Source organism: Leopardus geoffroyi, chromosome A1 (genome assembly GCF_018350155.1).
Source record: "Leopardus geoffroyi isolate Oge1 chromosome A1, O.geoffroyi_Oge1_pat1.0, whole genome shotgun sequence".
NCBI classification, from domain to species: domain Eukaryota; kingdom Metazoa; phylum Chordata; class Mammalia; order Carnivora; family Felidae; genus Leopardus; species Leopardus geoffroyi.
This window is the reverse complement of record NC_059326.1, coordinates 197094762-197121383: the sequence shown is the minus strand read 5'-3', so window position 1 is coordinate 197121383 and position 26622 is coordinate 197094762. Positions and strand designations below refer to the sequence as shown.

Here is a 26622-nt window from a genome sequence, read left to right as displayed (position 1 = left end):
ACTAGAACAAACTAACCAAAGACTCCAGTCTCATAAAACTGGCATGTTTTTCAAACTACAATACAGAAAGAAAACACTAAAAACCAACTACAGAAACAAAACACTAATCTAAAATGTTCAAGAACAACATTTAGCATTTGAATCTTAGTTAAGTGAAACACTGCACTTCTACCCTAGGGACTCTCTGAATCTATTAACAGCAAGCAGCTCCACAATATTTTTTAGTATCTCTAAAGAGGACACAAGAGCCTAAAAAGGTTTTCATCATGGGGCAAACTGGACATCCTAACACAACTATGTAATTAACAAAGCTATTTTTAAAAGGGGGGCAGGGAGCAAAGAGTTATTATCTAGGTCATCATTTAATTTTAAGACAAAAACCATGTACTGCAATGTCAACATGCAGAACACAGATCACATGAGGACAGTGGGTCTTTATCAGGAAGAAAATAGGGAAGGGGGGGCTGGGAAATGGCCAAAGATCAGGGTCAAACTAACAGAAATGCCCCAAAAATTAAGACCAGTAAAATTTTTTTCAATTAAACCACCAGGTTTTACAATAACAATTAAGAACCTGGATGCTTCAGAGAGAGAAGCTACATAATATTTAAAAATAAACAAAGATGCAGTTTGGGAATGGCAAGGTAAGTTATATGTAGATATACACACTTTCATTATTTAAAGGTTAGCTTACAAAAAAATTTAAATTCCTAAAACTTGGTAAGACCAACATCAATGTCTCACACATTAGCAAATAACACCAGTTCTAATGGTAATGGCTACAAGTTGGCATTCATACAGGCAAACAAAGGTAAACATTTATAGCCAGACCTAAAAAACACCAAACACTTCCTAATGACTTAATAAAACAAATGGGAATCTTCCTTCCAAAAACAAAAAAAACCCACAAAAACCAAAAAGCCCCATGTTGTCCTGAAGTTGAGAATTTCTATCAGATCATCAGATCATAACATGCTTAGTGCATTGCCAATGCTGCCTGTCTGCCCGAGCTCAACATTGAATCGATAAATAAAGCAATTCACTCAATAAAACTAATCATTGCAGAAAAATTTCAACACAATTAGTTTCTAACTGCAATCATGCGTCACTAGCTCAAACCCAATCACCCCATACGTTCAACCATTCTGAGACCCCAATGAATACTAATTTTGTTGTATGAACATTCATTTCACTTGACTATATTTTCCTTTAAAAGGGGGAGAAGGGGTAGAGAATCCACCCAACTTGGCACCCAAGTAAGAAACTGTCAACTACTTTTGAAGCAGGCCCAAAAGTTAACCTTTTGAATACACAAATCCAAGGACTGAAGAATTCTCATTATGATCATGCTCAGTCAGCAAATGTTAACGCCATGGTGACAGATGGGTCAGTGGTCCCCACGCTGGCACAAGCACATATATTGCAAAAACCCACGCTTCAGTGACAAAGGTTAAAATCTGATTTTAGCATTCAGGAAAAAATGTATATGGGGTTTTTTACTATTTCAACGAATGAAAAATAGATACAACTTTTGAATAGTTAAATAACAGATGATTACATTTCATTAGAAAGCCCTTGGGAATTTTATATTTCCATACAGATAATTAACCTGGGTTGGGTAAGTTGGAAGAAAATTTATTTCAAGTTACTAAGTTAATAAGAGTTAGCTGATTACCCTTTAGCACAATCTTTTAAAGCAATCATCAACAGCAAATACAATTTCCTATGACTTTTTAAAGATTCAAAGTTTACCAAAGCAATTCTTGGAGTTTTTACTCTTTGCTCTTTCATGCAGAGAACATTTGACTAACCTTATTACAGTGACGCCCAATACCCATTAGGAAGTTATCTGGTTTAATGTCTCTGTGTATAAAATTCTTTGTATGCACATATTCAATTCTACTGATCATCTGGAAAAAAGGAGGGGGGGGGAGAGATAATCATGTGATTTGAATTGTGAAAAAAGAAAGCAACACATTATTTCTCAATTATTTCAGTATCTCAATTATTTTTCAAGATCCCAGGTATTAAATTCACAAAAACAGTGGTAGACAAAATTAAATGTAAAGGGCAACCAGGCTCCCCATTTATCTCTAGACTGATGAATATCTAAGCATAAACCCGCCCCATTCTTTGGCATGTTCTAGTATTAATGATAATAAATATGACAATCATCTAACCTGACAGAAAGAACTGATGTTTGCAATTTTTAAATTATAAAATAGTAAGTTTAGAATTGTTTCAGTTAGGAAAAGCTAAATCATCAACTTTCCACCCCAATTCTATGCCACCTGAGGTAACCTGTGTTAGAATAGCCTGGCATTATCCATTTCTGTGCTCTTACATACATACATTCACGAACTCAAGACACACATATAATCGGGGGGAACAGAAGGTGTTGACCAACTGAAAGATAGAAGTTGCTACTGTTTTAAATTGGAATGGAAGCATCCTATTCATTTTATTCTTGTTGGCTTGTTTTTAACTAAACAACCCAAACATTCCCAGAAGTCAGTAGCATATACAACATAAACATAACACATGGGGACATATACATGCTGGGTTTTACTTCTTAGATGCTTTTTGAACTCTCCCATGTTTTTCCTCCACACTTCAGTAATAACAATCAAATCACATTCAAAAACTGAATAGGAAGCCTGTCATTCCAACAACCTCTTCTTAATTGCTTGGACATTCTGCCAAGTTGAATGGTATAGGTCTTTGGCATTAGGTTCTCCATGATCATCCCAACTTAAATTATTTCCATTGTTCCCAGTATCTTCCCACTGTAAACAATAATGCTATTAATATATTTAAATATATCCTTATCTGGGCATCTGGGTACCTCCGTCAGTTAAGCACCCGACTTCGGCTCAGGTCATGATCTCATGGTTTTTGAGTAGGAGCCCTGCTTCGGGGTCACTGCTGTCAGCATGCAGAGCCTGCTTTGGATCCTCTGTCCCCGTCTCTCCCTGCCCCTCCTCTGCTCATTCTCTCTCTCAAACCAATTGATTAAAACCAATCAATCCTTATCTACTGGTGCTTTTATTCCTATGGACTATAAACCCCATACAATTAATTGTAGGGAGAGTCAGTTGAAGCAGCTATCATTTTGATAGGTGGCATCAGAATGTCTTTCAACACAGGCTCTAACAATTCATTTCCCAGCAGTACTTAAGAATATTCTTCTTCCCACTGGCAAACTTTAATTCTTTCTAAATTCTGTCAATGGCAGGTATTGACCTCACTTCTACTTCCCTAACACTTGGTTTAAAAGTCTTCTCATTTACTATCTTACGAACTATCAATCTATACTCTGTCCGTTATTTTTTTGGCTTGTCCTAGTCTTGTCGATTTTAAGAATTCTTTGCACATAACAATCTTTTTATTTACGTTTGTTATGTAAATACATTTTAATTTTAAAAAACTGTCTTGTAACTTTATGGCATCACTTTTAATCCCTTCTGTGTTTTAATTTTCAAATTATCAAATATGTCTAAGTGTCTATAAGATACTTAGAAGCATCTGAAAATGTTTTCAATATCCAAAGACTATTACCTTTCTACCCATATGTTCTTGCTCTTCTCAGTAGTATGTGTCAGGATTCTATTTTTTATTTGTCCCCATTTTCCCTAGAGCTTTTATTACCATACAGATTGTGAACCTTGACAAGTGTCTCTTGAAGCCAAATTTGTCATCTCTAGCTTAAACTATTTATACTCAAGGAAGTAGCTGTATACAATGTCCAAACAGTACTTTTAGTTATAGCAGCAACTTGTACTTTATTAACGGAACTAAAACAAAACATTCAGCCCATTTAATGTACTTATTTGTCCTAACTAAGTGATACCCATCATTAAATCAGGATTATTAACTTGTTGGGAAAAGGTTCGGCAAAGATAATAAATGGCACCAACTACTTACCTTCAAGTGTTATTAATGTATCATATACATAGCAAGACTTAGCAGTTACCTCCTTAAACCATTGCTTTCTCGCGACACCCTTCCTTGAACTACTTTTTTTCTATGTTAACATGTACCCAATATAGACTTCTATCACAGAAATCTTGAACATCGTATTTTTTCTGTTTCTCTAACTTCTACACTCCTAGAAGAAAGGGACTAGAGTTCTTATTCTTCTTTGCACCCTCCAGTGCTAAGTAAAGCAGCAGCCCCAAATAAATGTTCTCTGTATGAATACCTCTGTGTTACTGAACCTACAGCATATAAACTCTTTTACTAGGATTCACTCATGTTACTTAAAACATAGAAGGATTTTTACCTTTCAATGTTTGAATTCTTATCGTACCACAAATAAAACAATGTAATTTGCTAACATTGGTTGAGCCCCTCAGTTTTTATGTTAACCTTACTGGAAATGTCGATGCTGATTACAGAGACTGAACACTATTTTCTAATCCTTTGGTTTTATACTCTTACCATCTCATTTTACTTCAACATCCAATCTAAATTTTAAAAATATTCTCTTCCACAGCACTGAGTTTAACCTGAAACATTTCCATCATTTTCCTGCCCTTGTTTCTTGACCAAAATTTAAAATCATAAATTCCTTGGGGCGCCTGGGTGGCTCAGTCGGTTGAGCGTCCAACTCTTGATTTCGGCTCAGACCATGATCTTACGGTTCCGTTGAGACTGAGCCCCATGTCGGGCTTTCCCCTGACAGCCTGAAGCCTGCTTTCGGATTCTCTCCCTCTCCCCGCCCCACCCCCACCCCTCCTCTACTTACATGTGTACACGTGCTCTCTCTCTCAAAAAGATAAACTTAAAAAAAATATTTAAAATTACAAATTCCTTGACATTTACCTATCATCTTTAACCATATTATCCACTACCTGAAGGCTTCTTCCTGATATCATTCCCCCATCTTAAAACTCTTTAAAATCATTTTTCTTATTTTGTTAAGACAAAAAAATAGAAGTTCTGGCTTTATATACATTATATATATATTACACATACATAATATATATACAATATGTAATATATATTATATACATATGTGTAATACATATATTATATGTATATATTTTTTTAACAAAGTTTATGTATTTTGAGAGAAGAGAGAACCAGAGTGGAGGGGCAAACAGAGAGGGAGATAAAGGATCCAAAGCGGGCTCTGTGCTGACAGCAGAGAGCCCATTTGGGGGCTCAAACTCCCAGATCATGAGATCATTCATGACCTGAGCTGAAGTCGGATGCTTAATCTACTGAGCTACCCAGGCACCCTGGCTTTAAAACAATGTAACCTTCAGCCAGTGCATGAATTTAATTCATGACATTTTCAAAATTTCCCCGGTTTTGCTTAAATACTAGCAATGGCTGAGAATTCATTACTTCAAGAAACATTTACTTGGTCAAAAATTCTTCCTTAAATTATTTCAGTACTGTTTTCCTCAAAACTATAGCTTTCAGGGGGCGCCTGGGTGGCTCAGTCAGTTAAGTGTCCAACTTCGGCTTAGGTCATGATCTCACAGGTTTGTGAACTCGAGCCCTTGTCAGCAGAGCCTGTTTCAGATCCTGTCCCCCCCTCTCTGTGTCCCTCCCCTGCTCATACTCACTCTCAAAAATAAACATTAAAAAAAGTATGAAAAGTTAAAAAAATATATATGCAGCTTTCCTGAGGGCCCCACACATAATGTACAACATCCAATTCACTTATCCAAAACTTCTACATATTTATATTTCTCTCCATATATACTGAGCCCTTTCAAAAATCTTATAAAGAAACCTGCTATATTCTACACTGAAACAGACTGCATCTGATGTAACAGCTTGAAATGTACTTTTCTACAGGTGAATAACAAACGAATATAATCCATTTCTATCCTATGACCACAGGAAAACATCTTTAAGTTGTGTTAGAGAAAAGTACACTTGAGTGAGCACAACCTATATATATATATATTTTTTTTTTTTGCTGAACATAAGATTGACACACAGGATTATACACACTGGTTTATGAAAATTTACATTACAGTTAAATAGTAGTATTCTCAATTTTTATTTTCATCCACATTTCACATACCTGGTCAGCTAACATAAGTACAGTTTTCATTGTGAACCTTCTTGAACAGAAATTGAAGAGGTCTTCGAGGCTGGGTCCGAGAAGATCCATGACTAGCACATTGTAGTCTTTTTCCTGACCATACCACCTAACAAAAGGGGAAAAGAGAGGGCTTTATGAAAAGCTGATTATCATTTAATATCACTAAATTTTCAAAATTCTTAAGCCCTAATAATAGGATAGTTTTTACTTCTCCGGATGCCCAGGTGACTGATTATGGCTCAGGTCATGATCTTGCAGTTCATGGTTAGAGCCCCACATTGGGGCTGCAGTGCAGAGCCTGCTTGGGTTTCTCTCTCTCCTTCTCTCTCTCTCTCTCTCTGCCCCTCCCCTTCATGTGCATGCTATCTCTCTCAAAAATAAGTAAACATTAAAAAAAAAAAAAAAGATGGCTTTACTTTTCTAGTTAGGTTCCTCAAAAAGTTAAAAATAGAACTGCCCTATGACCCAACAATTGCACAACTAGGTTATTTACCCAAAGGACACAAAAATACTGATTCATGGGGGAAACACCTGCACCCCAATGTTTATAGCACCATTATCAACAATAGCCAAATTATGGAAAGAGCCCAAATGTCCACTGACTGATAAAGGTGTGTGTGTGTTATGTACATATACACACATGCACACTCTCTCTCACACACAATGGAATATTACTCAGCCATCAAAAAGAATGAAAGCTTGCCACTTGCAATGATGTGGACGGAGTTAGAGTGTACTGTGCTAATAATAAGCAAATGAGTCAGAGAAAGACAAGTATGATTTCATTCATATGCAGAATTTAAGAAATAAAACAGATGAACATGGGGGAAGGGGGCAAAGAGGGGAGAGGGGAAGACAAGCCATAAGAAACCCTTAACTACAGATAACTGAGGTTGGATGGGATAAACGGATGATGGGTATTAATGGAGGTCACTTGTAATGAGCACTGGGTATTACATATAAGTGATGAATCATTAAATTCTACTCCTGAAACCAGTATTATACTATATGTTAACTGAGATTTAATAAAAACTTTGGGAAAAAAAGAATTTGCAGGTAACCTTAACCATTTGAATTCTATGCCTATCTGCCACTGATTCCTATGACCTTTAGCAAATTCCTTAATCTCATCTGATACTACTTCCTAGTTGAAGAAATGAAGGAAACTATACTGGTCTTACAAAGCAAAGATCTCTTTTATTTTAGAACTCCTGTCCCATTTACTACCATGTTGTATTTAATCAATAATTACTTGCTCTTTTTTTAAAAAAGTAGTCACATTTTTGCTTAATTACAGAAAATAACCAGTATTACAACAAAGATGACATTTGCTTTTAACTGGAGCCCTGTTTTAATTATCCAATGCTTTATTACTGTGGATAAATACACAATTTGTCTCCAAAAACTCCAGGAATATCTACTTTTAATTTTAGAGATTCCAAGGGCTAGGAATCACTATAATAAATGATTTCAAGTTCCTATATGCCTGTATTTCTGGTAAGGGTACCTTCCTAAAAATAAGCACTACCATTTAAATTTTAAACTTCTCAGGGGCGCCTGGGTGGCGCAGTTGGTTAAGCGTCCGACTTCAGCCAGGTCACGATCTCGCGGTCCGTGAGTTCGAGCCCCGCGTCGGGCTCTGGGCTGATGGCTCAGAGCCTGGAGCCTGTTTCCGATTCTGTGTCTCCCCCTCTCTCTGCCCCTCCCGCGTTCATGCTCTGTCTCTCTGTCCCAAAAATAAATAAACGTTGAAAAAAAAAATTAAAAAAAAATGTATAAATTTTAAACTTCTCTAGATTATTAATTCTGCTTGAAAAAATTGGCCAGTATAAAAGAAAATTTTTTAAGAACAAGTTATTTTACAACTACACTGGAATAATTTCTTCGTTAACTCCAATAAAAACTGATACCACACAGATGAGGAGCCCGGAACAGTCTACTACTTATCTAAAAGCTACTTACTCAGTTCCTACCGTCACCTCCATGTTTCCCACTTCTATCTTTTTTTAATGTTTATTTATTTTTGAAAGAAAGAGAGGTGGGGGGGGGAGGGGCAGAGAGAGGGAGACAAAGAATCCAAGCAGGCTCCATGCTGTCAGCACAAAGCTTGATGCTGAGCTCAAACTCACGAACCGAACCGAACCGAACCATGAGATCATGACCTGAATGGAAGTCGGGACGCTTAACCAACTGAGCCACCCAGGCGCCCCTCCACTTCTATTCTAAACTAGCTTCTAACTCTCTACTTTCAATTTCAAAATCTTAATACCCAGATACCAAAGAAGTCTTCCTTAAGTAGTCTGTTCCACACTGGTCTCCTATTTCACAGAATTCCCATAGCCACTGGGATACTACTTATATCCACAATCAAACCCTTCGACAATACAATATCCTGGTGCCTTTTTTATGTGAGTATAATATACGTTGCTAGTAAGTACACTATGATAAAGTGATGTACACAAAACAACGTAGGTACTCAAATACCTATTAGATTAAAAAAAAGAACTGATTTGATTTGGACCTTATTCTTACTAAGTTTCAAAACATGAAAAAAAAAAAAAAAAACAAGCAATAGATGAAAAGTTAAAAAAAAAAAGTGCAGGAGTCTCATTTTCCATTTGTTTCAAATCAATGCCTTCAGACTCAGTGTTGCCTGAACAATCAATGAAGTAGACTGAAGGTATATAACCATTTAGAGCACGAAAAAAATCTACCTTAAGGTCTGAAGAAGATGCTTAGAGAAGGCAAAGTCCACCTCTTTGCTCTCATGTCCCTTCCTCCAAAACCGATATCTAAACTAAACCTAGTTTAAAAATTAAGAAAATAAAAAGCAGAAATGTAAGAAAATACATGCACAAGTCACTGAGGCTGACAAAAAAAAAAAAAAAAAAAAATGCCTAAATAATTCAGAAAACCAAAAGATCAATAAGAATTAAATCCTTCCAAAGAAACCTTGTGAAATAGTCTGTTACCAGTTAGATCCTGACAAAGTTGATAATATTTTGATAGGGAAGGTAGAAAAGGGCATCCTAGGCATGGGCAAGAAGAGAGACAAGGACATGGCGACCAGTTAGAAGTGTTATAGTTGGAGGGTTGAAGCTAGGGTTTTCTTTTCTCTGAGAAATCTCTTTATGAAAATAAAAAAACCCTTAGAAAATAAAATGACGAACATTTTTTTTAAGTTTATTTAGAGACAGAGAGAGAGAGAGAGAGAGGAAGAGAGGGAGAGAGGGAGAGAGACAGAGAGAGAGAGAAAGATAATCCTAAGCAGGCTCTGCACTGTCAGCATGGAACCTGACATGGGGCTCAAACCCACTCCAACCATGAGATCATTACCTGAGCCAAAGTCAAGAGTCTGACGCTTTAACCAACTGAGCCACCCAGGCGCCCCATGAAATAGGTATTGCTACAATACCTAAGGACTTCCAAGAACTATAAATCAGTATAACTACCATAAGTATTCAGTTCAGCTTAAAGCAACCAAATACGTTCTATCTCTACGCCTAAGATAGTTAATAACAGAAAACTTGTTTCATGTAGGTCTTCCCCTTTAGACTATTAGTTTGATTGGTGTGATGGTTAATCTTATGCATCAAATTGACTGGACTAAGGGATGCTGGGATAGCTGGTAAAACATTATTTTGGGGTGTCTGTGAGGGTGTCTCCAGAGATTAGCATCTGAATCAAGATTAGCATTTGAATAATAGAATAAGTAGAGATCACCTTTCCTAAAGTGGAAGGCTTGAATAAAAAAGGGAATAAAACTAAGGCAGAGGAAGGGAAAATTCACTCTGTCAGAGCTGGGACTTCTACCCTTGGATGTCCATGCCTCTGGTTCTTGGGCCTTTAGGCTTGGGACCAAACTACACTGCTGGTTTTCCTGGGCCTCCCAGCTTGCACACCGCAAACTATGGTACTTCTTTGCTTCCACAGGTGTGAGCCAATGCCTCATAATAAATATTTCTGTATATCTATATATAATCCAGTGGTTCTCTTTTCTGGAGAATCCAGACTAATACAACATGGGCAGCCACTGTATTTGTCCTGTTCAGAACCCTACACTCCCAGTATCCAGCACAATGCCTTGCCCGCAGGGAATGCTCAGTAACATTTGCTGAACTAAAGAATGAAAAGCCATATTACAGGCTCTAACAGGCTAAGGAGTGCTTGATGTGGCAGATGAGGAAAACAAAACAAGGAATACAAAAACACTCTGTACTGCCAAGTATAAAATCATCAGGAAGACTCTACTCATCTTTGATTCAAATTAACCAAGTAATTACAAAAGTTTAAAAGTTACATTCAGGGCGCCTGGGTGGCTCAGTCAGTTAAGCGTCCAACTCTTGATTCCAGCTCAGGTCATGACTCAGTTTGGGAGTTCTAGCCCCATTTCAGCTGAGCGTGGAGCCTGCTTGGAATTCTCGCTCTCAGGCTTTCTTCGCCCCTCTTCTTCCCCCACTTGGAGGCGGGTCTCTTGCGCACACGTTCTCTCTCCCTACCTCCACCCCCCCCCCCAAATAAATAGGGGTCCTGGTGTGGCTCAATTAAGTTTCCGACTCTTGGTTTTGACCCAGGTCATGATCTCATGGTTCAGGAGTTCAAGCCCCACGTCGGGCTCCACACTAAGAATGTTGAAACCTGCATCTCTCTCCCCTTCTCTCCAGCTCTCGCTCTCTATCCCTCTCTCTCTCAAAATAAATAAACTTAAAAAATAAAAATTAAAAAAAAAACAATATATATATATATATATATATATATATATATGTATATAAATAGATATTTAAAGGTGATATTCTCAACTGGTACAGGTCTGTTCCTGTGCCTTTTACCTTCCCATCTTCAGGTCAATAATCTCAAGGTCTCAAAGTCTTTACTGAACACTAAAAAGTATGAGTGTCGAATCAGTGCTGTAAGATAGCATCTCCAGTCTCAAGACATGGTCTATCAAACTTATTTTCTTGCCAACTTACCATCATCCAATCTTTATGTTCCTTTTTGTGAGGGTAGAAAATAAGATCTAATCTACGGATGGTATACCTGGGTGCTTGCTCAGTTGGTTAAGCATCCGACTTTGGCTCAGGTCATATTTCACGGTTCATGGGTTCCAGCCCCGCATCGGGTTCTGTGCTGACAGCTCAGAGCCCGGTGCCTGCATCAGATTCTGTATTTCCCTCTCTCTGCCCCTTCCCTGCTCATACTCTCTCTCTCGAAAATAAACAAACATTAAAAAAGTTAAGAAAGAGAGAGAGAGAGAGAGAGGGAAAGAAAGGAAGGAAGGAAGGAAGGAAGGAAGGAAGGAAGGAAGGAAGGAAGGAAGGATGGATGGATGGATCTGGTCTAGTACAATCTTTCTGATTCCCCTCCCCACAACCCTAAATTACCAGACTCTAACAGAGGGGCACTCTCAACCACAATACAACCCCACTATTCTCCATTTAAATACAAGAGTCTCAAATCCTTCTGGTAGTGTGTTCATTTGATTACTTCTGGAAGCTGCAGGCATCTGTGAACTTGAGTCAGATGCTGTAACTTCTAACCTAAAACTGTCAGTACTTATTAAGCTCCATCTTATTAGTGGCATTCATCACGAAAACAGAACCAATAATGCAAGACAGGTTCGACTACATTCTCATTCATGGTAACTCTTCAGCCCTTTCTGAAACAGAACTAGACACAGAACTAAATATGGGTTACCTCTTGGTTTTCTATTAATTCTCAATAAACAAGATTGCTGTATAATTCTCATTCTCCTTAAGCTTCCCTGGCCATAAATGCTCTGTAGATTTGTAGCCTTTATTTTATTTTTAATACAAGACACCTAGAATTTAATGACCTGCCACCAAAAATGCAAGAGCATCCATCTATTCCTTCTCTTGCAATTTCACATTTAAAATGCAATCCAGATTTTAAAAGGCTAGCAACACGTAATTTTTATCCATAATCCTTTGGATTTATAACTTGCAGAAATACCTCTAAAATGGTTTGAGATCCAGGGCATTTTCACTAGAGAAAAGACACTCAATACCATTTGGCTACTGTAGGAAACTGAAGAATCAGGTTTAAGAAAGAAAACACTCGGAATACACAGAACTACAAACACACACACACAGATTAGATGGATTTCTCCATACTGGCAACTTACTTAGACATGAAGTAACTAAAGTTTTAGCTGTAGGGATGGCAATCAAAGTAGTAGCTGATAATATGATGATCTCAAGAAATTTTAGATATTAATTCAATCTTTCAATTCTTTCTTAGAACTGTTCAACCTTTTTTAACTGGCTGATTTTCCCACCTTTACAGTCTCACAAGCCTGGGGAGGGCATTAATAAACATGGAACTAACTGGGAATTAAACAAGGCTAAAAAGGGAAAAGAAAATAAATATTGGGGGGAAAAAAAGGAAATACTGGAAATCTACCAAATGAATGACCAACCTTGCATTAAATGTTATTCAGCCACAATGACAAAGAACTTGTCCAAACAAGTTGGAGAATGGAGGTGGAACAACTCGTTCTATACCAAAAATTTTAAAACTTTTTGGTGCTGCGGAGCTCCCACCTTGGCTTGTCTGACGGTCTATGGACTCCTCAGAGTATTTTAAATGCAGAAAATACACAACATTAAAAATGAAAATTACGGGGAAATTTCACTACAATGAAAGTACTTAAATTTGATACAGTAACGTATCTTTATTAATGCATTAAATAATGATATACGGGCAAATCTAATTAATACTATAATTCTGAAGCAGCAATGACTGTAAACAATATTCTGAGATTTCTGCAACAATAATGTGTTATGGAAATATGGTGATAAAGCCGTAAGGCACTGCTAAAGATAGTGGAGATTTCTTGCCTACATTTATAATAGAAATAGATCTTCCCCAATTTACCATGGGGTTATGTCCTGATAAACCCATCACAAGTTGAAAATATCCTACGTCAAAAATACACCTAATACACATAATATACCGAATACCATAACTTAGCCTAGCCTACCTTAAACGTACTTAGAATGCTTAAGTTTAGCCTAGAGCTGGGCAAAATCCTCTAACACAAAACCTATTTTACAATAAAGTATTCAACAGCTCATGTAATTTGTTAAGTACTGCATGGAAAGGGGAAACAGAACGGTTGCAGGAGTATAAACAGTTGTAAATGTACCAGGTGTTTATCCTCATGAGCACCTAGCTGACTTGGAGCTACCTCATTGCTGCTGCCCAGGAACCTCCCGAGAGTCATACCACATACTGCGAGCTTGGGGAAAGATCAAAACTCAAAAATTCAAAGTATGGTTTCTATTAAATGCGTATCACTCTCACACTACCGTAAAGTCTAAAAATCATATGTCAGTCAAACGATCTGAAGTCTGGGACCATCTTACTAGATTCGGTTAGAAGTTCATGAGAATAAAGATGTCATTGTTTCCCCTAGCTACCACTTGAGAGGGTAGAGTGAGGAATATCTGTACCAGATTAAGAATCCCTGTTTCAAAACCATTTTGGGTTCTTTTAAATTTTATTAGGTTTTTTATTTTAATTCTCGTATAGTTAACATGCAGTGTTTTAGTTGGTTCAGGTGTACAATACAGTGATTCAACAATTCTATACACTGTCAATGCTTATCGTACGTGTACTCTTTAATTCCCATCACTTGTTTCACCTATTCCCCTCTTCCTCAAAACCCAATTTTTAAGGTAAAGACACCGCAGAGTAAGATCTGAAAAGTTGGGCATGAAATGTATGTTGTGCTCAGCAATACTACTGTCAACTAAGACGCTTTTGTTCTCCATCCTAACCCTTCTAACTGCTACTACTAATCCCTTGCAGACAATATCGTCCCCAAGATCCTTGAATTAATGCTATAAAATTTTCATATTTCTCAGTCTCCTTGTTCCCTGCCCTTTGCCTTCAAAGATGCATAAATGTTCCTTAACCCAAAAAATTATAAAAACACAAAACCAAAAAATGTGCTTTGGTACATATCATTCATTACCCAGTACTAAAGGTACCATTTACTGATACAAGCAGTATTTATGGTATCTAACAAGACAAAACCAAATAATTCCTGCTTTCATAGCTTACAGCAGTGTGTGTATGCAAATAAATAAGTAACACATTTGATGGAGAGCCCAGTGCTGAGAGGGCCCCAATTATGGCAACCCAATCTACCTTTTCTGACAAGCATTTTCCTACAAGCATGGTTGATCCCTGAAGTGTAAGATGGCTGATGGCCAGGTAAAGAGATGGATGGGAGTTAGGAGGGTGCCTGAAGTTTGGCATTCACAACAAACTGGAAGTAGCCAGCATGGTTGGGACACAGTGAAACAAGGTCACCTTTTTTCTTGCTTACCAGTTAACTTGTTGAAAACCTAGTTTCCATCTGCCATCTCACTCTCATTTTTTTTCTCGATTCCCAGCAAAATAGTTATCATTCTCACCATACTACCCAGAATTATATTTCAAAGATCACAAATGAGGGTGGCCTGGGTGGCTCAGTTGGTTGGATATCTGACTCTTGGTTTTGGCTCAGGTCATGATCTCATGGGTTCATGGGTTGAAGCCCCACTCTGGGTTCTAGGCTGGCAGAGCCTGCTTGGGATTCTTTCTCTCGCTCTCTCTCTGCCCCTCCCCTACTCATACTTGCTCACTCTCTCTCACTCTAAATAAATAAATGAACTTAAAGAAAAAAAAAGATCACAAATGATCTGATTTCTGTCAGTCCTTACTGTCACTGCTCTAATATCGGTAGTAGTATTACTGGAAGACAGCATGTGGAGAAGTGGACAATATACCTACAGCTTTCATAATACCAATTATAAAGGCTTTATCAAATTTTTAAAAGAGCATTCTAAGTAGAAACAAAGTAGATCAGTGGTTGTCTAGGGCTGACAGGATATGGCCAGTGACTGTTAGTTAATGGGTTCAAGTTTCTTTTGGGGATGATGAAAATATTCTAAAATCAGGTTATGGTGATGGTTGCACAACTCTGTACATACACTAAAAACCAATCGACTGTACACTTGAAATAGGTGGTTTATGTATGTAAATTACCTCCTTAAAGGTTCTTTCTCCAGGGGTATCTGGCTGGCTCAGTCAGTAGAGCATGAGACTCTTGATCTCCAGGCTGTGGGTTCAGGTCCCCACATTGGGTGTAGAAATTACTTAAAATCTTTAAAAAAAAAGTTTTTCCCCCAAATCTGTTCCTCCAATGTCTGATTCAATACTTATTAAGCACCTACTATGTATCTGAAACTGCAGGCATCTTTAACAAGCTCTAGTAAGTAATAATTATGTATGGTTCAGGGTACTATTGTGGGCTAATACTCAAGATACCATCCCTTTGATGTTAAGGAAACATATCCACACCGAGATTTATACATTTCCTCTTAATTTTCAGCAAGAGAGACAAATTCACAACTATATGCCAAATGCATGGCATATGCTCAAAAAGAATGGAAGTCTCACAAAATTTGTCTCTAACTGAAATGTGCCCAGTATTTTAAACTATGCCTGGCACATAGTAGGTACTCATATGTTTCTTGACTGAAAGAAATTCTTGCTTATCCTCTAGAAAATATTGTAGGAGGTGTTGTGAAATTTATTCAGTTCACCAAGACACTTTTGAACATTTGAGCTTTCATTAGAAGAGTAGAAGCTAACCTTACTCTGTTCTTTAAGAGGGATACAAAGTATTAATATCATGGAGTTTCGAAATGGGAACACCAGGATTTCAGTAAGTGGAACTCTCTGGTAAGAATAATTATAACTGGGTGCCTGGTGACTGAGTCAGTTAAGAGCTGGACTCCTGATTCGGGCTCAGGTCATGATCTCATGGTTCGTGGGTTCGAGCCCCACCATCGGGCTCTGCACTTACCGATGCGGAGCTTGCTTGGGATTCTCTCCCCCCTCCCCCCCCCAGCCCCCCTCTCCCCCACTCGCTCTCTCAAAATAAATAAACTAGAAAGACTCTTTCTCCCTCTGCCCCCCCCACTTGCTCTTAAACAAACAACAACAAAAAAGAATAATTGTAATCAAGTGCAAACAGCCAAAAAGGAAACAATCTGACCTCAATACATAAAGAACAGCAGAGTAAAGGAAAGGAAAAGAAGGGTATTTATGTAAAGGTATAAACTCCAGTCTGCTTAGGAGAATTTCATTAATTTAGTTGTTACCAAGAACAATGTATTAGACACTTCTAATACAACTAAAAGACCTGGAAATTGACACTTAAAACTTACAATAATTTCATGCTATTACCTTCCAACAAGCAGCTTATAATCAGATCTTACACTCTCCTTTCCGTGAAAGTCACATTAAGGACAGAATAGTCTGGCAGTCTAGGCAAATACAACAGATTAAATACTTAAGAGTAGCTTCCAGGTGAGGTGAAATATAGTAAACCTCAATTTCAGGTTAATTTGCACATCTCTCCACTATACACTTAATGAAGGCACAAATGAACAAATGAAACGTATGGATGACCTATACGATGTGTGCTTAGCCACGGTCAGCACCCTGTCCCCCTTAAAAATCCTCCAGTACAAAAGTTGCAAAGTCCTTATGTTGATCTAGAACCAAAAGAAATTGCAAAAGGCCAACACCACTAAGAAATACTAAGAGATATTAATAGATACTTAACTTGATAAATGTCCACAACAGCAAGACTTCACTGTGAAATTCATGGACATTAGCATTTAATAACATGGTAGTAGTTTTACACACCATTCAAAGCTGAAGGAACTAGTACAATCACATTTCCATTTGTAAATTGGCAGCCAGCTACGGAGTTCAGCTGAATACTTAAGAAATACTAAGTACTACAGAGATGATAAATACTCCCACTAGGAGCTATGCATGCATCAGGTATTCCTGAAGTTTTATAAATGTGTAGAAGCAAACTTTCTACAGGGTTCCATTAAAAAAGGAAATGCACATAAATAAAATAAAGCAGAATTTCATTATTATGAATCATTAGTGCCTTTTTTACCCAACACTATTCTAAGAAACGTAGAAGATACCTCAGTCAGCGAGACATGGTTCTTTCCCTCCAGAAATTTCTAGAATGCTTTCTTGTGGAATGTATCTGAGACATGTGAGTACAAAAATGATTTCAAATACTGGTGTTAGATACTTTTCAGAAATCAAAGCATTTGATTGTATGGGATTACAGTGTATTTTCCAGTGCCATGTTTCTTAGTATAAGATTTCCTGAATTAACCCAATTCACAGGAGGAGGTAAATAAGTCTTATCAAATTGTAGTTCTAGAAAGATGGGACTTGGTGGGTTGTGAGCAGGGAAGCACTATAACCTTGAAATATGGTGCAGTAAAATGGTTCCAAAAACTCTGTTGCACATCAGAATCACCTGGGGAGCTTTTATAACTCTTGATGCTTAAGGCATACCCCCAAACCCAATAAATCAAAACATGTAAGTGGTGCCTGGGTGGCTCAGTCCACTAAGCATCGGACTTTTAAGATTTCAGCTCAGGTCATGATTTCACAGTTCAAGAGTGTGAGCCCCGCATTAGGCTCTGCACTGGTAGTATAGAGCCCGCTTGGGATTCTCTCTCTCTCAAAATAAATAAACTTAAAAAAAATTTAAAAATAAAGAAATAAAACAAAATATGTAAGGTTAGGAGCCAAGTGTCAATTTTTTTTTTTTAAAGCTCTCCATGTAACTCCAATGTGCAGCAAAGTTTGGGAACCAATGGCACAGTCTGAAGAGGCAGTAAGATCTATTTAAACAACACATTAGCTGTGTGACTTTAGGCAAATTAACCCCTCACTCTCACACTTTGTACGAAACCCCCATTACAGGACTGTTGTAATGACACAGACCATGTACAACGTCCAGTCGATTCTACTTTTCTTTCTTGCACACAGATGGAAAAGGAATGTTTAGCCAAACTGAATTCAACAAACTACCCAGTTGTTTCAGTAGTATGTATCAACATCATAAATTAAGACAACTACATATTAAAGTTAGAGAAAATTATTGCATCAGAGAATAGAAGAGCCGTATTTTAGCCTACTGATCCCATCAATTTATACAATGCATTAGAAAACTTCTTAAGACCTAGTTAATCCTACAAAATCCCTTTTATAAATGAAAGCTGACATTACAAATTTTAGAATTCATTCTAGGTTTAAACCTAGATGACATCACAGGCAGATCTCTAACTCTTGACTCTCATATAGCGCTTTCCATTTCCCTTTACATTGAGGATCAGAATGTACTCTACAGCTAAATCTTTTTGTACAATACTGCCAAGGTCCCCATTAAAACATATCCCACCGAGGACTTTCAGAAAAGGAAGAGGCAGTATTCTGGTTCCTCTAAGGAGAATAAGGCTAAGATCTCAATTGCCACTCACTGTTCATCACTCCCACCTGATTATTTCATTAGACAAGTTGTACAGCATACTGTGTGGTGCTAAAAAGATTACTAACCTGTAGTCTTGCATGTGGACAAATCAACATCATATTCAGAAAAAAACTATGTAAAAATAATCCAAAAGACCAACTTAAAAAAAAAAAAAACCTACCCTGTCACAAAATGTAGTTTACCAAGGATTAGCAGTATTAAAAAAAAAAAAAATCAGGGGTGTCTGGGTGGCTCAGTGGGTTACGTGTCCAACTCTTGGTTTTGTTGGCTCAAGTAATGACCTCATGGTTTGTGGGATCAAGCCCCGGCTCAGGCTCCATGCTGACAGCACGGAGCCTGCTTGGGATTCTCTCTCTCCTCTCTCTGCCCTTCCCCCCACTCTCCCTCTCTCAAAATAAATAAACATTAAACAAATGTTTTAAAAAATCAAATATGCTTTATCTCAATAGGGAGTGTGGGTTATACCAGCGTATACATTTGTCAAAACTCATTTGATGGCACATTAAAAGCTATGCATTTTACTGTATATAAATTACATTTCATTTTCTTAAGTTACATCTCAGTTTTTTAAAAAATCATTAAAACATGCATTAGTCCATGTTATGTGATTACTGATTATTTAAATTTCAAGCCACCTGACATTGTTTTGGAAACAAAAACAGTGACAAAACCCATCATTTTAACTAAGTAGTCATTTTTGGTTTGAAAGCTACTCACCTAACCTCAGAAAAACTGTTAAAGTTAAGGACGGATAATAACATACCAAAAAAAGCTTAAATGATTCCATTCGTAACATTTGTTTCAAATTCAATTTATAACATTTATAGACTTCTGGACATTAAAGCTTCTTATGGGGCGGGGCGCCTGAGTGGCTCAGTCGGCTAAGCGTCCAGCTTCAGCTCAGGTCATGATCTTGAGGTTCATGAGTTCGAGCCCGGCATTGGGCTCTGTGCTGACAACTCAGAGCCTGGAGCCTGCTTCCGATTCTGTGACTCCCTCTCTCTCTGCCCCTCCCCTGCTTGCTCGCGCGCTCTCTCTCTCTCTCTCTTAAAAATGAATAAACATTAAAAAAAAAATTTAAAGTTCCTTACTATACACTGACAAATCAGGAGAAAAACCTCATTAACTGATACTTTAGGTACTCTGAAACAAAATGATCTAGCTCTAAAAATGATTAAAGCTAAGGTAGTTAAAGTACATATTCTATACATGGGCTCACAAGTATTTACTTCTATTTAAGCTACAAATCAATACTCTCCAACAAAAGTTCTCATCCTGCAATCCATGGAGCCAAAGAGGGCAATAAAAATTATTAGCATCTAGTTAAATGATACAAACAATAAGTAACTTGTATTTACAGAAAAGATTTTCAGTTTCTCTGAGACCAAATGCCATAAACTGAAGGAGGCATAGTATGGCTCTGTAGCGTCACATGAAAAGGTGTGAAGTATGTGAACAGGCATGATTTGACCTTGACATAAAGATAAAAATGGCTCAGAAAAATTAGGAGTTAGGAGACTCTAGTAACCTTTCTGAGAATCAGTAGTCTAATTTGCCTTGAGGTATCAGCTATATCTCTCAGGTTTCATGCAGCTCACGAATGCTGCTACTTAATGCTACTTAAGCATCATTACATTATTCCATAACTAGAAACCCATTATAAGCCACCATAAAGCATGTTTAGTATATTGTGGATTCAGTTACCCTGAGTTAAAAATCACATTTTTTATGCATCCAGTGATCTGTAACAAATAAAGACCTATCCAGTACAGATGGCATCTTTGTTCTCGGATAACAGCATTAGAACTTATTTGCAAGATATATGCTCAGTGCCAAAAAAGCTAAGATTAAAATTTAAGCTGCTTTTAACACTGAAGAGTAAGGATTAACTAGTACTTTATAAATATCTTCTATAATTCTTCAGATTCAGAGAGAGCAAAAAAACAAAATGGTTAAAAAAATAAGGCAACAATTCTCTCATGCCCCTTCCCATCTTCTTTATTTTCCAATAAAAAAAAAATATATTCCATTAATTTACTTCCTCCTAAATGGTACTGATAGTTTATCTGATGCAGATGGCATTTTTAATAGCCTTGAGTGGGGTTTCTACACCAAACTAAGATTCAAAGGTAAAACCTACATGACTGAAAAGTCATCTTAAAATTTCAGAGCTGGCAGTTCTGAGATCAACTAGGTCAACAACTTCTATTTAGGTTGGGTACCTTGTTCAAATAAAATCCTACCCAAAAGCTCAGTATGCAAAATTGTTTTTCTAGAAGAGTAGGAAACCCTAAACCTTTCTGTCCACTATTTTCCTTTCCTATCCCAACAGAATTAGAAAATTACTAACTTGGTAAAATCCTCTTTGCATGTCCTAGATGAGGAAACTAACTGGTAGGCCCAAAGAGGTTAAAGGATTGACTGACCCCAGACCACTCTGTCAATATCCCATGACAAATCTAGAGCTTGATAGCATAAATCCTTCTTTAAAGATCATGTTAATTCAATTCAAATTGAGGGGCACAAACAGAAGGTTGTAAAAGAAATGCAGTAATTATTAAATAATGTTTTAGATGTTTGTTTATTTTGAGAGAGGGAGGGGCAGAGGCGGAGGGAGAGAAAAATACAGTAATTTTTAACAAGCTTCCAGAAGTCAATTAACGATTTTAGTTTCTCAACTAAAGAATGACCCTAGTTTCTTAAAAATATGGAGTGAACACCACCCTCATTCCTGGTCTTTACACCAGCACTGGATGCTATGCTTCAGTAGAACAACAGTTCCCTTACTATTTTTTAATTAGGTCTGCTATGTGGGCCAGGTAATTTTGAGCCCTTGTTTTAGGATATCCCAAAGTATCTTAAAATAAATTGGTGGGGAGGCTGGGAAGAAAATGAGTTAAATGTAATTGCAGCAAATTCCAAATTTTTTAAAAGTAAGCTCTATGTGCAACATGGGACTTGAACTCATGACCTCGAGATCAAGAGTCACATGCTCTACTGACTGAGCCAGCCAGGCACCCAAAATCTAAATGTTTTATATTTATATCCATCTAAAACATAGGATAACACACAGACTACTTTATTTCATCTCAATAAACTAATATCAATTTACTTCAATATTTACCAAGTAAATATTTATTGTATATATGCTATATATAGGTAACATGGAAACAGTGGGAAACAAAATGAAGGGGTGGGAAGTTATAACCACCCAAAAAAAGAATTTATGTAAGTCTTTCTTACCCTTTTCACTTCAGCAGAAAAACAGTTCTCTCACACTTTATAGCTAATGAACACTACTGTTCCTATGTACCAGAGTCTACCACTCCTAAAACAAATTTACTCTTTCCCCACCCTCATCCAATTACTACTTTCTGCATTAGAGACTACTCCCAGAAGCCACCCGGTATTCTTGGATGCCCTCCCCAACCAGTTCAACCAAGCTTTCTTCCTTAAAGCCAGATCCTGAAATACCATCACCTCTCCCAGGAAGCGTTAATTTGAAAGCCAGGTTAATCTCTCTTTAGCTCCACCCAGTTTATAACTACAACTCTCTCTGCACTCAACATCTTATAATAGATGCCTATTATTTTGCTCACAATTTCATTTATTCATGTGCTTATTCAGTATATTAAGCATTGCTCTTGTTGGTCTATGTCAGTACTGTTCTTAAAAAATTTTTTCTTACATTTTATTTATTTTTGAGAGAGAGAGAAAGAGAGACAGAGACAGAGCACACGTGGGGGAGGGGCAGAGAGAGGGAGACACAGAATCCAAAGCAGGCTCCAGGCTCAGCTGTCAGCACAGAGCCCAAAGCAGGGCTCGAACCCATGAACCCTGAGATCATGACCTGAGCCGAAGTCGGACGCTCAGCCGACTGAGACACCCAGGTGCCCCAGCACTGTTCTTAAATAAAGGCTACCAGATAAAAGGGTTTAGCGCTGAAAATGCCAGATGCTTAATGCTTTTTGAAAATTATTCTGAATATGTTAAATCCAACCTGATTTGTGAAATTTATAAAACCTCCCAGCATGGATGAATCTAAAGAGCATTATGCTAAATGAGAGATGTCAGACACAAATGACCTCATACTACTGTATGACTATGTGTATGTGAAATTCTAGGTTAAACTACAGGGATGGAAAGCAAATCAGTGGGGCCAGAAGTGGAGAGGTGTGTTTAAAGGCAAAAGGAAAGGAGTTTAAAACTTTGGGGCTAATGCAATTGACTTTTTATTTTGAGGGAGAAAAAAACTAGACAATGTAATAAAATTATTTAAAAAAAGGGAGGGAGGGTGGGGAATAGGAATCACTTAAAATCTTCCATCATGTTGGATTTCACATTATCTATCTTATAAAATAAATGATTTATCACTTACAACCAAAAATATCTACCAGCATTGGAGATTTTTAAGGATATAATACTATCCTTATTACTCTGATTGTTTCCACATCTGAATTAATGTATGCAATCCAGTCCTTAATTCATAAGAAATATAAAGTGGAATAGAAAAAGAGATTACAGTGACTATGATTCCACTCAGTTTTTAGCTCTCTCTGGTTCTTTTTGCAAATGTTATTTTTGAGTAATTGCTGAAAAAATGGCTTGGCTTTAAACAATCTGGCCTCTGTTCTAGGTAGATACTCTTTAATCTCAAAGTCAAATTAACAACCATTAAAGTTAACCATTTTAAAAAACCCCAATGCCTGGTCATCTCGTATCCTGATCACTATTACCATTTACCTTCGCCAGTATCCTATCCCCAAAAGGCTACAATTTCCTCGATGTGAGGAGTTACCGACCAAGTAACTCAACAGGTTAAAGCTACTTACCGCACTGTGGTTATGTGATTAATCTTCCTTTTAATACAACTGATCTGAGTCAATTTCAATACAGTAGTGCTCAAACTGCCTTTGCCATTACTCATAAAAATTTAGTGCACAAACTGAAGCGCGGCTAACATTATCCTTCGTGAAAGAATAATTAACACTTTTAAAGGGACTATGAGGGATTCCGCATAGTATAATTGAACAATTTCACGTCGCATCTGCTGCAGAGATCACAGACTGTCATTATGCCATCCCCTTCCTTGGACCCCACCGCCGCCTGCAGCTTTATTCTTGGCTTTTCAAAGGTTTAATCCACTCAGGGCTGCTAAAGGGGGAATCAAGGAAGGGTCACTTGTGAACCCCAGCATAGAAAAGGGCAGGAATATGTGGTTGAGTCACGTCGTTCCGCCATTTTCTAAGCGGAGGAGGAAGACATGTTGGAACAAAAACACAACAAAAGAGCAGCCATTTCCCAAGCCAGCTCCAATAGCAACCCGAACTGGCCGAACCCGGTCACTTGGCAGCTTCAAATCCACTTCCCTGGATAAACCTAAGAACATCAGAGGTGCCGGCGCAAAGAAAGCAGCAGACAACCCTTCCGCGTAGGGATCAAAGACGACCCGCACACTTAACTGCAAATGAAAGCCTCGGGAAGAATGACGGAAGCTAAATGGAGCACAGTGTAACAAAGTGAAATTCTACGCGAAGTTGGCAAACTAAAAATTTACTCAGTGATTGTGGCGTCTCACGGTTCACAGGAAACCACCGGCTATAGTAAACCCAGGAAACTCCAAAGCAAGGCCCGGATCCCGCCGGTGCTCCTACCTGCCTCTACCCATTTCCCCCATTTCCGTACTTCCCTCCGTGCGCCGCCTGTTTGCTTATGGGTTCTTACCGTATGTGGGGGATGCCCACCCCACCTTGAAGGATCTTATAGAGTTTGCTCTCGTACAGCAACTGGGGATGCCTGGCCTTCTGAGATTCTAGCTTCACTGCCACTTCCTGCAGGGGAGAGAGGGCACGATGGCATCAACATCCCTAAGGATTCAATGTCACTTGGGAAAGGAGGGGAGACATTAGGAAAGCTCCGACTCGAGACTACAAGGGGAAGTACGAGGCCCAGAGAGAAAGCTCTCTTTCAAATTATAAAACGAGGCAACCGGCCTCAAAGGCCTCTTCAGGGGATAGTGACGAAATCGGCACGTCCTCGAAGGTGCAGGAAAATGATTCATCCAGAAAACGTAATGAAAGGTTTAGAAGGAAACTGACGATCGCAAGCAAGAACCCCAACAAAAATCCATATAGAGACAAAAACACGGGGATCACAGAAATACGGTTTTGCCGTTCTCACCTTAAACGACGGCTTAAAAAAGTTCGATTAAGGTGCATTTTCAACAAGCTGGGAAACTTCATAGTTCTCCCAACCTTTCTATCGGGTTCTTTGCCTTTTAGGGAAAGAGAGCGGGGGAGGTTCCTAAGCCGGGAAAACTGGCTCCCTCTGGACTCCCCTCCCCAGTACGTGCGTGCGGTGGGGAAAGGCCTGAGCACTTTGGGGGTTGGGGTGGGGAGTGAGGGCTGGCGCAGCGTGGTCGTGAACCCCACCCCAGGTGATTACCTCGCCGTTGGTAATGTTGATCGCCAGATAAATGTCCCCGAAGGAGCCAGACCCGATCTTCCGTACCAGTTTATATTTCCCTCCGACAATGAATTCGGCCTTGGAGCCGCTGCTGCTCGCCATCCTGAGAGACGAAGATGGAGGCTGGGGCCAAGCCCCGACACCTCTGAGGGGAGAACAGAGGCTCTGGGGCTCGTCCACTGAGCAGGCTGCGGAGGAGGGCGGCAGGAAACGGCAAGCGCTGGCTCTTTCCAGGCGTTACAGGGCCCAGACTCGGTCAAGGGGAACCTGATCACCGCCGCTCAGTCCGGCTTCTTTTTGCCAGGCCGCAGTTTATGAGGGGGTTCTCGCGGTTACCAGGCTGGGCCACTTGTTCCTGGGCGGCCGCCGCTGCCTCGCTTTCACGGCGACGTCGCGGGCTGGAAAAGGGGCGCGGTGGTTTAGGGCGGCGATACCGCTGCCACCACTGCCGCCGGCTCCCGCCCGGAGGGACTCCTGTCACTCCGCCGACGCCGCCATCTTGTTACTCCGGCTCCAGCCAACACAAAATGCCCCCAGTCCCCGGGAGCCGCTTCTTCACAGCGCAGAGCACTCTGGGAAAGGGATCTCAGGCGCTAGCCCCGGAGGGTCGGCAACCAGAGGGAGGGCGGAACCGGATCCGTGAGAGTCGCGGCCCACGCTTCGAGCGTCACCCCGTCACCGCCCAACTGCGCCTGCGTAATGCAATCCTGCTGCTTGCGCAGGCGTGCAACGGGCTCTCCTCACCCCCCGCCCGGGGCTCACTTCCACTTCCGGTTGTTGGCTCTTCCAACCTTGCTACCTGTTAAACAGTCACGTCGAACCCGCCTGGTGTCTGAAAGGTCCCGTGGCCCGCGGCCTCGAGAGCTTGTTAGGGAGGAGTCACCTTCGTTTTTCGTGGAAGATGGGAACTTCTGGCCTCCTTGGGAGTTGGGTGCTGACCTTTGCTCCTTATCTGAGGCCCTTTTTTAACCTTCGATCTTTCCTCCGGCCACTCCCTCAGACCGGCTTATTCCAGCCCAGTTCTGTTTTGCGAGAGGCTGTCACCTCTGGTGGAGAAGAGCAAAGCAGACGTAGCTGGGCTGCGTTTGTTCAGGGTTCCCGGTTTTGGCTGAGTCTATCTAGCTCTTTAGTCTTAAGAATTAGAGTTCTGCGCTTTATGGAGTGTTGGAGAAGCTCATATTACAGGAAGGGAAAAGAAGGAAGCAGGAGTTATCCTGCCGCCCTATGTCTTTGTGTTGTTTCTCCACTGATACAGTTGGTCCCCAGGGAAAAAACCAATACCCGACTCAATTTTAGTGGCAGATCAGTCAACAGAATAAAATTTACAACTGTGGGAAAACTGCATGTAGAAGTTATTATTCCACCGCCCCCACCCGCCTCCAAAACAACTCCGTAGTGACTGGTCATGTTCAAAACTGCAGTACTGATCCAAAAAACAGGGTGGAAATAACTATCACAAAAATAAAATTGATAACGTTTAAAACAGCAAACTGTAATGTTACTGTTAACGTTTGTAGAGGAAAACTTTTTACTATAAGTTGATTTTAAAAAATGTTGACCACATTTTGGTTTATAAAATTTGACCCGAGAAAACGGGTTAGTAGTAATGATCACAAAAGAAAGCTCCGTAAGCTGATGCTATCAACTGTAATATGAATCAAACCCTGATGAATGAATCCAACCCCACTTGTAGAAGTTTAAGCGA

The 26622-nt window shown here is 39.1% G+C and overlaps 1 protein-coding gene and 1 long non-coding RNA gene across 11 annotated transcripts in view; both read right to left on the bottom strand.

Moving 5' to 3' along the window:
• CSNK1A1 (casein kinase 1 alpha 1) overlaps nucleotides 1-25912 on the bottom strand; it is a 47946-nt gene extending 22034 nt beyond the window's left edge. For 5 of the 10 annotated variants that reach the window (XR_006701463.1, XR_006701468.1, XR_006701474.1 and 2 more), the window contains exons 1-4: nucleotides 24897-25598; nucleotides 24177-24283; nucleotides 6044-6170; nucleotides 1812-1910 (exon numbers count right to left, since the gene is read on the bottom strand). Coding sequence is in view for 5 of the 10 variants with exons in the window: in XM_045437454.1 (XP_045293410.1) it covers nucleotides 1812-1910; nucleotides 6044-6170; nucleotides 24177-24283; nucleotides 24897-25019 (456 nt within the window). In the remaining 5 variants the exon portion in view is untranslated. Of the gene's footprint in view, nucleotides 1-1811; nucleotides 1911-6043; nucleotides 6171-24176; nucleotides 24284-24896 lie in introns of all 10 variants that reach the window. The other 5 variants (XR_006701477.1, XR_006701478.1, XM_045437462.1 and 2 more) reach the window with 2 other exon arrangements.
• LOC123576548 lies at nucleotides 19452-22193 on the bottom strand. The gene is made up of 3 exons (XR_006701479.1): nucleotides 22183-22193; nucleotides 21404-21409; nucleotides 19452-20654 (listed from the first exon to the last, which is right to left on the bottom strand). It is a non-coding gene; the product is annotated as an uncharacterized LOC123576548 (long non-coding RNA).
• Nucleotides 25913-26622: the final 710 nt, after the last annotated feature.